This window comes from Aristolochia californica, unplaced genomic scaffold (genome assembly GCF_029961685.1).
Source record: "Aristolochia californica isolate CCGP_79_NKW_82.1479 unplaced genomic scaffold, dmAriCali1.0.hap1 SCAF_2, whole genome shotgun sequence".
In the NCBI taxonomy this organism is placed as follows: domain Eukaryota; kingdom Viridiplantae; phylum Streptophyta; class Magnoliopsida; order Piperales; family Aristolochiaceae; genus Aristolochia; species Aristolochia californica.
Window position 1 is genome coordinate 38161822 of NW_027181881.1, and position 15192 is coordinate 38177013.

The 15192-nt window shown below is 42.1% G+C and overlaps 1 protein-coding gene across 1 annotated transcript in view; it reads right to left on the reverse strand.

Moving 5' to 3' along the window:
* Positions 1–8430: 8430 nt before the first annotated feature.
* LOC137955032 (uncharacterized) overlaps positions 8431–15192 on the reverse strand; it is a 9591-nt gene continuing 2829 nt past the window's right edge. The window contains exon 9 of the mRNA XM_068801912.1: positions 8431–8843. Coding sequence (XP_068658013.1) covers positions 8431–8843 — 413 coding nt within the window. The remainder of the gene's footprint in view (positions 8844–15192) is intronic.

The following is a 15192-nucleotide window of genomic DNA, read 5'->3' on the forward strand; positions in this document are numbered from 1 at the left end:
ACAGTCTCAAATTCTTGCTAGAACAATGCCTCACTACTTCTCCTCAACAACATTGGATCAGTAAGTTGATGGGATTTGACTTTTTGGTGGAGTACCGAGCTGGTAAATTTAACAAGGAGGAAGATGCTTTGTCAAGGAGACTAGGGGATCAGCATCTCATCTATGCTGTGAGCCAGTCTCGTTTTATCCTCTTAGATTTGGTTAAGGCAGAAATTCAAAATACTCCCACCCTATAGCAGTTGCACCAACAAATTACAGAGGGGGCAAAAGACTCCAAGTGATCAATTAAGGATAATCTTTTATGCTACAAAAATCGGAACTATTTACCTCATACTTCAGAATTGATTGCAGTGATCCTATCCTCCTATCATGACAGTGCCCATGGAGGCATCCAGAAAACCTTGCATCGCATTCAGGATGATTTTTATTAGCAGACCATGAAGGCCACAATTGCTGAATATGTGATAGCCTGCCTGGTATGCCAGTGCAACAAGACCGGACACTTGAGTCCTGCAAGACTTCTCCAACCGCTCGTCCTTCCGACATATCTATGGATTTTGTTGAGGGTCTTCCCAAGTCGTCTAAAAAAATAGTGCTATTTGTGGTGGTGGATCAATTCTCCATGTATGCTCACCTTATTCCACTTGCACACCTCTATACAACCTTAAGAGTGGCGCAAGTCTTCCACGAGAATATTGTCCATTTGCATGGCATTCTGGAATCAATTTTCGGTGATCGGGACGCAATCTTTACCAACCATTTCTGGTGGGAACATTTTCGTCTGTGTGGCACCAAACTGAACTTCTCCTCCTCTTATCATCCTCAAACAGACAGTCAAACAGAGGTGGTTAATCGTACCGGGGAGAATATTTACGGTGCCTTGTGGGCGATCACCCTAAACAGTGGGTTTAATGGCTACCATGGGCAGAGTACTACTATCACACGTCCTTGCACACAGCCTTGTAGGCCTCCCCATTCTGAGTTCTTTATGGTAGAGATCCCCCTCGGCTTCTCTCTTATACTCAAGGCTCCACCAGAGTTGCAGCCATTGATCATGCCCTCCTTGACCGTGACCTGTTGTTATATGATATTAAGGAATGCCTCTGAAAGGCCCAAGTTTGTATGAAGGAGCTCTATGACAAAGGGCATAGTGACATCTCCTACAATGCAGCGGACTACGTATGGCTATGGCTGCAACCTTACAGACAGCACTCCATTTCAGGCCAGTAGCACCACAAACTCTCCCCAAAGTATTTTGGGCCATTCCCTATCCTCAAGCGAATTGGGGATGTTGCCTATCAGATTCAACTTCCAGCCAATGCCAAGATTCAAGAAGTCTTGCATGTCTCTCTATAAAGCATCTAAGGGTGCAAACCCTCCTCCAGCTCCTTTTCTCCCTCTGATGGACGACGGCTGAGTTATCCTTACTCCAACCTCTATGTTGAGTGCCAGACTTATCAATGACTAGTGGAAGATTCTAGTCCAATGGATTGGCACTGATTTAGCAGTAGCTACTTGGGAACACTTGGAGAACTTCCGGCAAGTCTACCCAACTTTCGAGCTCTTTCTCCAAGGATTGGGGGGGGGGGGGGGGGGGGGGGGGGCGGGGGTTATAAATGTTGAGGACTCAATAGCAAGCCAAGTCATTCGGAGGTGTCGTGGGAGAGTCATGGAATTATTCAATTAATTGTTTTATTTCAATTTACATTCAATTTATTAGTTAAGGTGCCGCAGGGGCATAATTATAATTCTTCCTCTAAAACTTTGATTGTCGTGAACCCTACTTAGAGAGGCAAGAGAAACAAAGAAGTAAGTCTTGATTTAGCTTAAACAAGGGTTTTGAGTTCTCCTCAACGAGCTCAAGGGTTTTGAGTTCTCCTCAAAGAACTCAAAGGTCCAGGTTCCCTTACAAATCTAATTCTATCTTTTTTCTTCCTTTTCGAACTCAAAGATAACCTTGACACAAAAGAAGTCGTTCCTAAAACTCTGGATTCTTTTTCCCAAAGCCATGTTATACCTAGGACTGTAACACAATGGAAATGATCTACCATAAGCTTGCATATCTTCTCATTCTCCACCACTCAGATCACATGCATAACACAAATCATAAGGACTTTTCAAGGTTGTAACGGGGTTTAGGATCAATGTGGGAAATATTTGGGAATGTAGCTCAAAAACCATCAAAACTAGTGGAGCAAAACTGAATCAACTCAAGCTCATATATATAAGACATGTAAAACCAATAACTCCACTTAGCAACTTCTTCAATTTGTATCTATCTGTTAGGCTCCCTCACCATGGATCGTGTCACCCGATGATCTCCCCATGATTCCAGATTGAACTGCTTTGTGAAGGAGGATTTAGTGCTCTTCTAGCGACAAATTTTTGAAACTAGTGAGCTTTCGAATGAAGCTCCACCTTGGGCCTCAAGAGAGAGAGAATCTGATCTCGTTTACTCTAATTGATCAATACTTGATTTTTTTCCATTCAACGACGTTCCTATCAGAGATTAGGGAACACACACCAACAACGGCCAATGACAAGGCCATACTAACGGTAAGGCTGAAATTTTAGCCATACATAAATCTCCCGGAGCAAAAGAAAGGTCACGGCGACCCTTGTCACAATAGTGCTTCATAGTGTCCTGAGCTTTCTGCAAGTAAGCTTTAACCTGTTCAAGCATAGTATCCAGTCCTGCCAAAGCCTGGTCTAGCATCGGTACTCGAGGCAACCCAGGTTCATAAGATAGGAGACAAGGGGGTTCACATCCATAAACCACCCGGAATGGTGTGGTGCCCAATGCTGTATGGTAAGATGTGTTATAGCAATACTCCGCCCAGGCTAACCAGCGTTCCCAACGTTTTGGGGTATCCCCCACAAAACACCTCAAATATATCTCAAGAGTGCGATTGACGACTTCAGTTTGGCCATCGGATTGAGGGTGGTATGCCGAGGAGAAGGCCAATTTGGTACCCTATAATTTGAATAGTTCTTTCCAGAAGATACTTGTGAATACAACATTCCTGTCACATGTGATGGACTCGGGTAAGCCATGCAGGCAGACAATTTGGTCCATGACAATTTGCATGACATGTGTCACTGTATATAGATGTGCCAGGGGTAGGAAATGCCCGTATTTGGAGAACCGATCCACCAGAATAATATATTTTCTGAAAGAATTGGAAAGGCCCTCAATAAAATCCATGGAGATATCTACTCATACCTGGGAAGGTAGCTGAAGAGGTTGCAGCAGGCCTGCTGGGTGTAGGGATTCCACTTTGTTCCATTGGAAAACTGGGCATGCAGATACATATTCAGCGATCATACGCTTCATACCCCTCCAATAGAAGTCCCTGCTAATACGAAAATCAGTTTTCTGCTGGCCCTCATGAGTGCTATCATGAAATGAAGAGATAATGTTACTTAGTAGAGCAGAAGTGTGAGGGAGAAAAATTCAATTTTTATACAAGATGAGGCAGCCCTGAATTTCCCAGTTGCTGTCCATAGTGCGTTTCTCAATATTCTAGAACATTTCTATAAGCTAGGGCTGATTTTGAATTTCAAGTCTGATGGAATCGAGCAAAATAACACGTGGATGACTGATAGCATGTAGTTGAGGTTCCAACAGGTCCCTGCGTGAGAGTGCATCGGTGCCCCTATTAAGATGGTCGGGTTTACACTCCACCTTGAAATCAAACCCCATCAGCTTAGCTAGCCAATGTTGCTATGGGGAAGTAGTGATACGTTGCTCTAGTAGGTATTTCAAACTGCAATGGTCTGTCCGGATCACGTCGTGTCGACCCCAAAGATACGGCTTCTAATGTTGAATGGCTTTGGCCAAGCCAACAAGTTCCCTTTCATAGGCAGCTAATTTTTGGTGGTGCGGGGCCAGGTGACGGCTGAAGTACGCTATGGGTGGCCGTGCTGCTGTAAGACTCCTCCAATGTCCCCACTGGAAGCATCACATTCAATAACAAACGGGTCTTCAAAATTGGGTAGTTGGAGAACCGGTGCAGAGGCTAAGGACTGTTTCAAATGCTGAAATGAGGAATATGTGATCTCTGTCCATGTGAAGGCATTCCACTTTAGTAAGTTTGTAAGCGGCACTGCAATCTGGCCATAGTCCCGAATAAACTTCCTGTAATAGCCGGCCAGGCCTAGAAACCCCCTTAAAGTCATGACAGAATGCAGAGTAGGCTAGTCAAGCACTGTCTATATTTTGCTCATGTCCACTTGAACCTCGGAGGCGGAGATGACATGACCCAAATAAGCGACCTCTGAGGTACCCTTAGCACATTTGGATTTATTGAGGAATAAATGGTGGGAACACGGGAGGTTGAATATCTGACGCAAGAACTCAAAAATGATCGTGATGTGTATGGAAGGCCGTTTTCTCCACATCGTCTGGGTGGACCCGAATTTGATGTTAGCCAGATTTTAAGTCCAACTTAGTGAATAATTCTGCTCCATGGAGGTCGTCCAATAGTTCTTCCATCACCGGTATTGGAAATTTATCCTTTACCGTATGAGCGTTGAGCTCCCTGTAGTCCACATAGAATCGCCAAGAATTGTCATGTTTTTTTACCAACAACACTGGCGAAGAGAATGGTGAGTGGTTGGGTTGAATAATGCCTTGAACTAACATGTGCTGATATTGGCACTCTATCTCATCTTTCTACAAATATGGGTAGCGGTACGGACTCACCACCACCGGCTCGGTGCCCAACTTCAACCGAATACATTGATCACAAGCCCGTATCAGGGGAAGGGTAGCATGCTCCTGAAATAAGTCAGCAAAGTCAGCCATGAGCGAGTTGAGCTGACTACGATCAGAGTCCAGAACTTGTATAGTTTGGAGAGTGCATGGTAATGGGGCATGAATACCATGTAGTGTGAGATGGTGTTCATCTTGTCTAAAATTCATAGTAAGGGACTTGAAATCCCATAAAATCGGACTCAACCGCTGCAGCCATTTAATCCCCAATACCAAATCAAACCCAGCAAGTGGAATGACCAGAAAATCTGCCTCAAAGGTGTGGTCTTCAATAACAAATTTAACTACTGAACATAACCCCACGATGGTAACTTTATCCCCATTAGCTACAGAGACGGAAATGCCAGAATTTTGCTGAAGTGGCAAGCCCAACTGTTGTGTTGTGGGTTGGCTGAGGAAATTATGGGTGCCACTCGAGTCAACTAGTGCCAGTAACATGAGATTTTGAATGCCATTGTGGACCTCCATAGTATAGGTGTTGTGTAACCCCGTCATGGTGTGGATGGAAATGGCTGGTTCTTCCTCTGCCGTGTCTAACTCATCCTCGAGTGGGGTGATGTCTTCTGGATCCTCTACCTCTAACCAAAACAACCTTTTGCATAAGTGCCCCGGTAAGTATTTTTCATCACAATTAAAACACAGCCCCTGAGCCCTTCGTTGATCCATTTCTGATTTAGAAAGGCATTTAATATATGGTGGGGGAGGGGTGGATCTAGTAGTCTTTGATGTATGAGAAGGGGGTGGCCCTTGGCTCAGAGGGGGGTTGTGGGTTGGGGGGGCACCCAGTGTCACTCGGTTCTGTCAGGGGGGTCTACGCCTTAGGGATTCTTTCATAATTCGGTGCTTGACATCCAGTTTAATATATGGGGGTTCATGTAATTCCACTTCGAGACGTATCGCCTCCACCAGACCAGCAGTAAATAAATGGACATATTGGCTTGGATGCACAAACTGACTAGGGCATGCAAGACGTTCCTAAAACCATTTCTTATAAGTCTTGATGGACCCTGTTTGTTTGAGATTAACCAAATCCCAGAGAGGATTGCTGCGTGCTAGTGGACCAAACCTCAACATACAGTAGTCTTTAAAAAATTCCCAATCATACATCTATTGCTCGGAATTAAATTGGCAATACCACGGCTGCGCTTCGTCCAACATGTGGAAGGCAGTTAAAGAAACCCTCTCCTCAGGCTAGGTTTTTTGGTTAAAAAAAATGGTCACACCGGTGCAACCAGATTAACGGGTCAGTAGACCCATGATATGTTGTAAATTTTAATTTGGTGTACCTGGGCACATTTGAAGGGTTGTTGTCGTGAGTTCCCCCTGGAGTTGGATGAGCGGGATGCAGAGGAGGCACTGGTGGTGGTGGCATAGGGGGCTGATCCGCATGTTTGTTGGAACTACCCGGTAGAGGAGCATCTCGTTGCCCCTGGAGTTGGACAAGCTGGAGAAGAGCGTCCTTAATTTCTTGCATCTCGGTTCGAATGGCAGCCTGGTCAGTTCGAAATGCTTGGGATTCAAGCCGAATCTCGTCAATGGAGTTGCACAAATCAGATGGAGAGGAGGAATCACCAATGGTGGTCCTATCTGATACCATGGTGTTAGGTTTCCTTGCCATGGATCATGTCACCCGATGATCTCCCCATGATTCTAGATTGAACTGCTTCGTGGAGGAGGATTTAGTGTTCTTCGAGCGACCAATTTCTGAAACTAGAGAGCTTTCGAAGGAAGCTCCACCTTGGGCCTCGAGAGAGAGAGAACCCGGTCTCGTTTACTCTAATTGATCAATACTTGATTTTTTTCCATTCAACGACGTCCCTTTAAGATATTAGGGAATGCACACCAACAAAGGCCAACGACAAGGCCATAGTTTTGAAAGAAATTACATCAATACCAACTAATTGAAAAAACTGAAAATTACATAAGTTACCCTCTACGTCTACCGGTTACTCTAGATGCTATGGAGTCCATAACATCACCCCCTCCTTGATAAAGAGCTTGTCCTCAAGCTCAAAAGTGGGGTAAAGGACCTGGAATTCCTTGAGGGATTCCCAGGAGGTTTCAACCACATCGGCGTCAGCCCATTGGACTAAAATCTCCCACAATTCCTGGACTCGGCGAGCATGCAAGACTTTCGCTGGTGAAGGAAGAGCACAACCTTCATGAACAGGAGGCAAGGGCGTGTGCAGCATGGGTGAGTCTCCCCGAAAGGGCTTCAAGTGAGAGACATGGAAGACGTCATGGATCTTGGCTTTTGATGGGAGCTATAGACGATATGCGACATTGCCAATACGAGCCAACATCTAGAAAGGTCCATAATATTTGGGAGAAAGTTTGTGCCTTTTTGCTGCTGTAATGGATTGCTGATGATAAGGCTGAAGTTTTAGCCTTACATAATCTCTCGGAGCAAAAGAAAGTTCACGGTGACCCTTGTCATAATAGTGCTTCATAGTGTCCTAAGCTTTCTGCAAGTGAGCTTTGACCTGTGCAAGCATAGTATCCCATTCCGCCAAAGCCTCATCTAGCATTGGTACTCAAGACAACCCAGGTTCATAAGATAGGAGACGAAGGGGTTCACGCCCATAGACCACCCGGAATGGTGTGATGCCCAATGCTATATGGTAAGAGGTGTTATAGAAATACTTCGCCTAGGCTAACCAGCTTACCCAACGTTTGGGGGTATCCCCTACAAAACACCTCAAATATATCTCAAGAGTGCGGTTGATGACTTCGGTTTGGCCATCAGATTGAGGGTGGTATGCGGAGGAGAAGACTAATTTGGTACCCTGTAATTTGAATAGTTCTTTCCAGAAGGTACTTGTGAATACAACATCCCTGTCACATGTGATGGACTCGAGTAAGCCATGCTGGCGGACAATCTGGTCTATGACAATTTGCACGACATGTGTCACTGTATACGGATGTGCTAAGGGCAGGAATTGCCTGTATTTGGAGAACCGAATGTGCCAAGGGCAGCTTATAAAAAGAGGGCCTTAATCATGTTCATGCATGCATGTGTCAATTTGACCTCAAAGAGAATCAAGGAAAGTTCTTGAGAAAAAAATCCATGGAAGAATATCTCTTATGAAAGAAAATAGTGAGACTGATATGGATGTGTCAGTCTAAAGGCTCAAAATATCACTGGCTATTGTCTACCAAATTTAGTCACTACCATCCTCAAAGAAAATAACTAGACTAATAATTCTCAATTGGAAGATTACTTATTCAATCATGTTATGAATCTTTCAAGATCCTAATTTAATCTTGTTCATGACATACACAACCTAAATCACCTCGCCCACACTTAGAACTTACATTGTCCCCAATGTAAGGTGAAAATTAAAGAGAAAGGAAAAATAACCAAAATATAAATATGAAATAAAAAGAAAAAGGAACGAACTCCCCTTGGGTTGCCTCCCAAGCAACGCCTTTGTTTATTGTCATTGGCTCGACTCAATGCTTCCTTCTTCAACTAGTATAAATTGCATCCTTAAGGTCCAATGTTGTTGCATTCTCCACTTGGAAACCTTCATAGAAAGGTTTAAGTCTTTGGCCATTCACCTTGAAAACTTTGGAAGTTACTAAACTTTGAATTTCAACTGCACCATGAAGAAAACATTTGTAACAACAATGGTCCAATACAACAAGAACAAAATTTACCCGGAAACAGACAAAGCCATGAATGGTATAGAGGGAATTTTTTCACCAACTTTAAACTCCTTCCTAGAGATCATCTTGTCATGAAAAGCCTTCATCTTTTCCTTGTAAATCCTTGCACTCTCATAGGCATCATTGCAAACTTCCTCCAACTCTTGTAGTTGCAACCTCCTGTGTTCTGCACTTTCATCCTTCTTCATGTTGAAACTCTTGATAGCCCAATAAGCCTTGTGTTCTAACTCAACTGGAAGGTGGAATGGTTTCCCAAACACAAACCGATAAGGTGAGATACCAATGAGCATCTTATATGCAGTCCTATATGCCCATAAAGCATCATCTATGCACAAACTCCAATCTTTTCTGCTTGGATTGACCGTCTGTTCAATGATGAACTTGATCTCTCGATTTGACACTGTTGAATTTATGGAAAAGAGAAATACTTCATTGACTTCAATAACTTGTTGTAATCAGAGTACATGAACCTCTATTTATAATAGAGGAATGTAGTAGAGTCTAATTAAAATAAAACTACTCTTCCCAATTACACCCAAATAATAACTCAATATAGATAAAAGACTAGCATAACTCAAACTAAAACTCTTCTTTGACGTGACCATAAGATAAGATAATTTTGTGAGTCCTTCTTGATCTTCCAACTGATGTGATAAGGATGCCAGCTCATGGTAATCATTGTGGGTCCAACTTCTTATGGGTTTGGGCCCATATTGTGCGCCTTCCTTGATCGTGTGGCTCATCTTATAATAATCTTAGATACATGTGTCTTCCTTGGTCGTGTGGGCTTGAGCTTATCTTCCAACACTCCCCCTCAAGTTGGGGGTGAGAGAACAACATGAACTCCCAACTTGCTATAAATGATGTACAAAATATTTTTGTATAAAATGGCACATCTACCAATATGCCTTCATCTTCCAACATTCCCCCTCATGTTGTTGAGTCCTTCCATGAGGCCTTACTGGCATAATATAAGTGAGATTAAAAATTACTCCTAGACGGTAAGCCATTGCTTCATACTCCAGTCCTAATGTTGGATGTAGGGCACACTGTGTTCTATCGATAGTGTGTCTATTGGCATTGATCTGAAGTGTCCACCACCGTGTCCCTCCATAGGACAACAACTCTCAAGTGGTAAGATTCATAAAAGCCATTATAGGGGGGGATAACATAGATGTAATAATAAGTTCCTCCGTCATGGTTTCCCAACTGTGATACTTTTTTACAGGGCCTATCATGGTTTCCCAACCGTGATATTTTTTGACAGGGTACCTGTTGTGGACTCGATAGTAGAATGAGTCATCCAGAGGTGATGCGGATGAGTTGACTCAGGCGTAGTTGACACAGTGGAATTATGAGTTACATGTCTTTTAATTATTCATTTCATGTGAGTAGGAATGCCTTAATGGCATTATTTTAATAACTCTTATCTCAGCCTTAGCTTAAGAGGTTGTCGAATGGAATGGGAAGCCAAGAAAGAATTATGGGATCTGTGTTCTCCCTAAGGAACCAAGGTCAGTGTTTCCCTGGAACCCAAGGTGTAGACTCCCTTCAATGAGTCTAAATCCCCCTCGTCCATCAACCCTTTTCCTTCTCCTCTCTACCGTAATCCCTTCTCAACCGATTTCTCACAAATCCAACATCATAGGGAGACCTAAGAGGTCTCGGTGAACAAGCTCTGCCCCAAAAATACAAAATGATCTCTCCCATAGACGAGTTACTCGGTCCATGGTCAGAGACCATAACATCTTGGTATCAAAGCAGGCCAACATGGAAGAGACGCCGAACAATGAATATTGGAGATCTACCATGAGGGAAATGATACAATCTGGGCAGGAAGAAACAAAAGGGCGTCTGGCAATACTAATGGACACCAGAGCTTCTCAGGTAAATGTCCAAATTCAACAAATAGCTTCTAAACTTTATGAATTGATGGGAGAAACCCCACACCTCATGAAGGAGGGGGGAGCCCTGCGGCTATGCAGGGTGACCACTTTGTTGGTTGAACCGACCAGACAGTGAATGGCAAGAGATCAGGTTCTAGTGGTGAGACCATCCCGAGGTATACCAAGTTGGATTTTCCATGTTTAAGGGATCCGAGTACCCCTTAATCTGGCTATATAGGTACGAGAAATTTTTTTCCCATCAAAGAACAGCTGAAAATGACAAAGTGGGGTTGGCCACCTTCGACATGCTCGATGAAGCACAACTATGGGGCCACCAGTTAGAAATGGAAAATCCGAACCTAGACTCGGAAGAATTTAAAGAGTTGTGAAAAATTCGGTTCGGACCTCCTACTCAAAACAATACCAGAAGGCTTTTCAGGAAAAATTAGTCAAGGCCGGTAAAGTAGTTCAGGTGGATCAACATGTGGGATTTTTTACTACTGGATTATCAGAGTCTCTCAGGCTCGAGGTCGAGATACTCGCTCCCTCAAATTTGGCTCAAACAATGAACTTAGCCAAGACACTAGAGGCGAAACAAAAAATTCAGAACCATCGGCCCACTTAGCAAAATAATAGATCAGCTTCTAGCAGCACATGGCATCCTAGTGCCCCTAAAAATCCTTCCCTAGTGCCCAGTCCGTCTCAACCGGAATTTATCAAAAAATTGACCAGAGACGAAATGGAAGATAGAAGGTCCAAAGGTTTGTGTTATAATTGTGATGAAAAGTACACCTTTGGCCATCAATGTCAGACGTTTTTTTGGCTAGAAGTGGAGGATAATGAGGAGGAAGAACCCATGCACACAAAACATGCGGAGGAAGAACAAGAACTTGAAATTTCTCTCCACGCCATTACTGGCCTCCAATCTACCAAAACTATGCAGTTGTGTGACATCGTCAATGACCAATCTCTCCTCAGTTTGGTTGATTCATGGAGTACCCATAACTTCATTAGCTTCAACACGGCCCAGTAGTAACAGCTTCAGGTGCAGCCTCGCCCATTGACTTCAATGTCAATGGCCAAATGAGAAAAACTTCCTAGTTATGGGGTCAGCAAGGCAATCTTAATTTTTAGTTGAAGGTTCTCAGTTTGAGGCAGAATTTATGATCATTCCCTTAGCAGGATTCGATATGGTTCTCGGAGTTAAATGGCTGCAAATGTTGGGCCCAATTTTGTGGGACTTCGCCGCATTAACTATGACGTTTGAACTGGCAGGCCAACAGTTAAAGTTACAAGGGAGCAAGGCTGACGTTCAACCACAATTGCATCTACTCCAGCAACAGCCTCCTTTAGCCACGTCATTAGAAAATTTATTGGAGGACTATTATGATATTTTTTAGGAACCTACATGCCTCCCGCCCTTGAGAAGATGTGACCACAGAATTTGTTTGAAGGCTGGATCTGAGGTGGTGGTGGTGTGCCCCTATCACTACCCCCATTTACGGAAAGATGAAATTGAGAGGCAATGCAAAATGAGTAGCCAAACGAGTCATCCAGAGGCGACATGGATGAGTTGACTCAAGCGTAGTTGACACAGTGGAATTATGAGTTACATGTCTTTTGTGTTACATGTCTTTTAATTATTCATTTCATATAAGTAGGAAAGCCTTAATGGAATTATTGTAATAACTCTTATCTCAACCTTAGCTTAAGAGGTTGTCGAATGGAATGGGAAGCCAAGAAAGAATTACAGGATCTATGTTTTCCCTAAGGAACCAGGGTCGGCGTTCCCCTGGAACCCAAGGTGCAGACTGCCTTCGATGAGTCTAAATCCCCCTCGTCCATCAACCCTTTTCCTTCTTCTCTCTACCGTAATCCCTTCTCAACCAATTTCTCACAAATCCGACATCATAGGGAGACCTGAGAGATCTCGGAGACCAGCCTCTGCCCCTGAAACGCAAAATGATCTCTCCCATAGACGAGTTACTCGGTCCATGGTCAGAGACCACAATAGTATCCTCCATCATGGTTTCCCAAACGTGATATTTTTTTTATAGGGCCCGTCATGGTTTCCGAACCGTGATATTTTTTGCTAGGGTACCTTCCATCATGGTTTCTCAACCGTGATATTTTTTTACAGGGTAAAATAAATGATGATATAAGGCCACCTCTTCTTCAATAATAATGTTCCCAAAGAGACATAATAGCAGCAGCTGTGTATAACACGACTATCTTCCAGCACATATAACACGAACCAAATAATAAACTTTGTAAAAGAACCCATAAAATAATCCGATATAAAAATTTCTTCTTAGATGCACAAGTTTCATCTTTTGTGCACCCCCTTTCTTAAATATTTTGGTCACATAAACTTATTCACAACATATAAAATAAAATATCTCTTTCTTGTACTACTTCTACTTCTCCCCCTCAAGCTGGGAGGTAATGGCAGTGATCCCAGTTTGAACCAAATATCATTGATGTAGAAATAATCCCAAATAACAGAGATGTAAAAATAAACCCTCAAACCACGGAGAAGTGAGATATTTTCCTTATATATCAACTCAAAAATTGAGTCAAAACAATGGGCATAAATTCGGATTTTTCAATATAACAGAATACCAACATGACCTTTGATTCATCCAATGCAAATATATCTTTAAATATAGATCAGATTGACATGAAATTTTCTTCGTCTAAAACTAGACTTAATAAATTTCATAAAATTATAAAATATCTTCATAAAATATAAATATAATAATATAAATCATCTAATATATTACGGTCACTGTCATTTGGCCGAACTATGTACGGTTTCTCCATTTTTTCTAGAATGACCATTGACTCTTCCAAGAACATTATCTCCTTATAAAAAAATCATACCGAGAATTGGATGAATAGGTAAGAAAATAGACTTACGTATATTTATTTTAATATATAATTCTCCATATAAAGTCTCTTTCTTGATAGCATAAAATACCTCAGAAGTTGAGGCATTCTGCTGCAGCTCAAACCTCTTATTCAATCTGACATTTGCTGCTTCAAATATCGATTTATCTTTGTAGATAATTCAGATAAAAAATTGGTTGAATAGGTAAGAGAATAGACTTACATATCTTTCTATTTATATATATTTCTCCATATAAAGTACGTTCTTGAAAGCAATAAATACCTCAGAATCTAAAGCTTCCTACTGCAGCTCGAACCTTTTTGCAATCTGACCTTTGCTCATTCAAATATCAATATCTCTCTGTAGATAACTCATATTGGAACAAATCATTTTTTTTTTTTGGAAATTAGACTCAAATATATTTCCAAAAATATATAATTTTAAATATTAAAAAACTCTGTGTAGATGTAAAAAAATGCAAAGCAAACTACGGGTGTAGGGACTGAAAAAAAATAACTACGAACCTAGACTAAGGGTTTAGGGTTAGGGAAAAGGATCTCATTATCTATGTGGATTGACCAAGTCAACTCACAAAACCTGCTCTGATACAATGTTGAATTGATGAAAAAGAACAATACTTCATTGACTTCAATAACTTGTTGTAATAAGAGTACATGAACCTTTATTTATAATAGAGGAAGGTAGTAGAGTCTAATTACAATAAAACTACCCTTGTCCCAATTACACCCAAACTCTAATACTTAAAGATAAGTTCTAACATAATTTAATAACTCAATATAGATATAAGACAAACATAACTCAAACTAAAACTCTTCTTTGACGTGACCATAAGATAAGATACTTTTGTGAGTACTTCTTGATCTTCCAATTGATGTGATAAGGATACCAGCTCATGGTAATCATTGTGGGTCCTACTTTTTATGGGCTTGGGCCCATCTTGTGGGCCTTCCTTGGTCGTGTGGGCTTGAGCTTATCATCCAACAGACACTTCCGCTTGTCCACTAGTTTGCGGATGATACATAGTTGACACATGGTACTTTCTCAGCAAAGCCTCCACAGTTCGATTGCAAAAGTGAGTGCCTCGATCACTGTAGAGCTCTTGGAATTCCAAACCTAGAGAATATGTTAGACTTGATAAAATATGTAACAACTTTAGAATCATCAGTCCTAGTAGCCTTAGCTTCCACGAATTTCAAAACATAATCAACAACAAGCAATATGTAAACATAACCAAAAGATACAGGAACGATCCCATGAAATCGATGCCCCAAATATTAAAAAATTCACAAATTATTATGGGGGTTCGTGGCATCTCATTCCTTGGGGATATATTACCTGTCTTTACAAAAAAAATATGAATCTCGGAATAAAGACAACCAATAGAAACTACATTCTAGACCTTTTCTCGTCGTCCTCTTAGCTCCAAAGTGACCTCCACAAGCATAAGAATGACAAAAGGTGAGAATAGAAATAATTTCATTTTTAGGAACACACCTTCTTATCACTTGATCTGCACAATGTTTCCATAAGTATGGGTCATCTGTTATGGTCCTGGGTTAAGTACCTATGCCTTCTGCTCCTAACAGGCCAGTCTTTTGGGTAGTATTGGCTAGGTGTTTAATATTTGGTATCAGAGCAGGCGCTACATCGCGATTTTGAATCCCCGTTGCGTGAGTCCTGAGCGGCGAGAGTCCTGATCGGAGGGGGTGACCTAGCAAAAACTAGAGTGGGTCGTTGCTAGAGTGGGTCATCGCTAGAGTGGTCCGCGCTAGAGTGTGGCCGCCGTGGTCGTCGGCTCGTGATGGTGGGTATGATGTTATGGTCTTGGGTTAAGTACCTATGCCTTCCGCTCCTAATAGGATGGACTTTTGGGTAGTATTGGCTAGGTGTTTAACATCATCCCACACATAGTATTTGGCATCACTCTTGACCTTATCTCTTTGAGCCCTAGA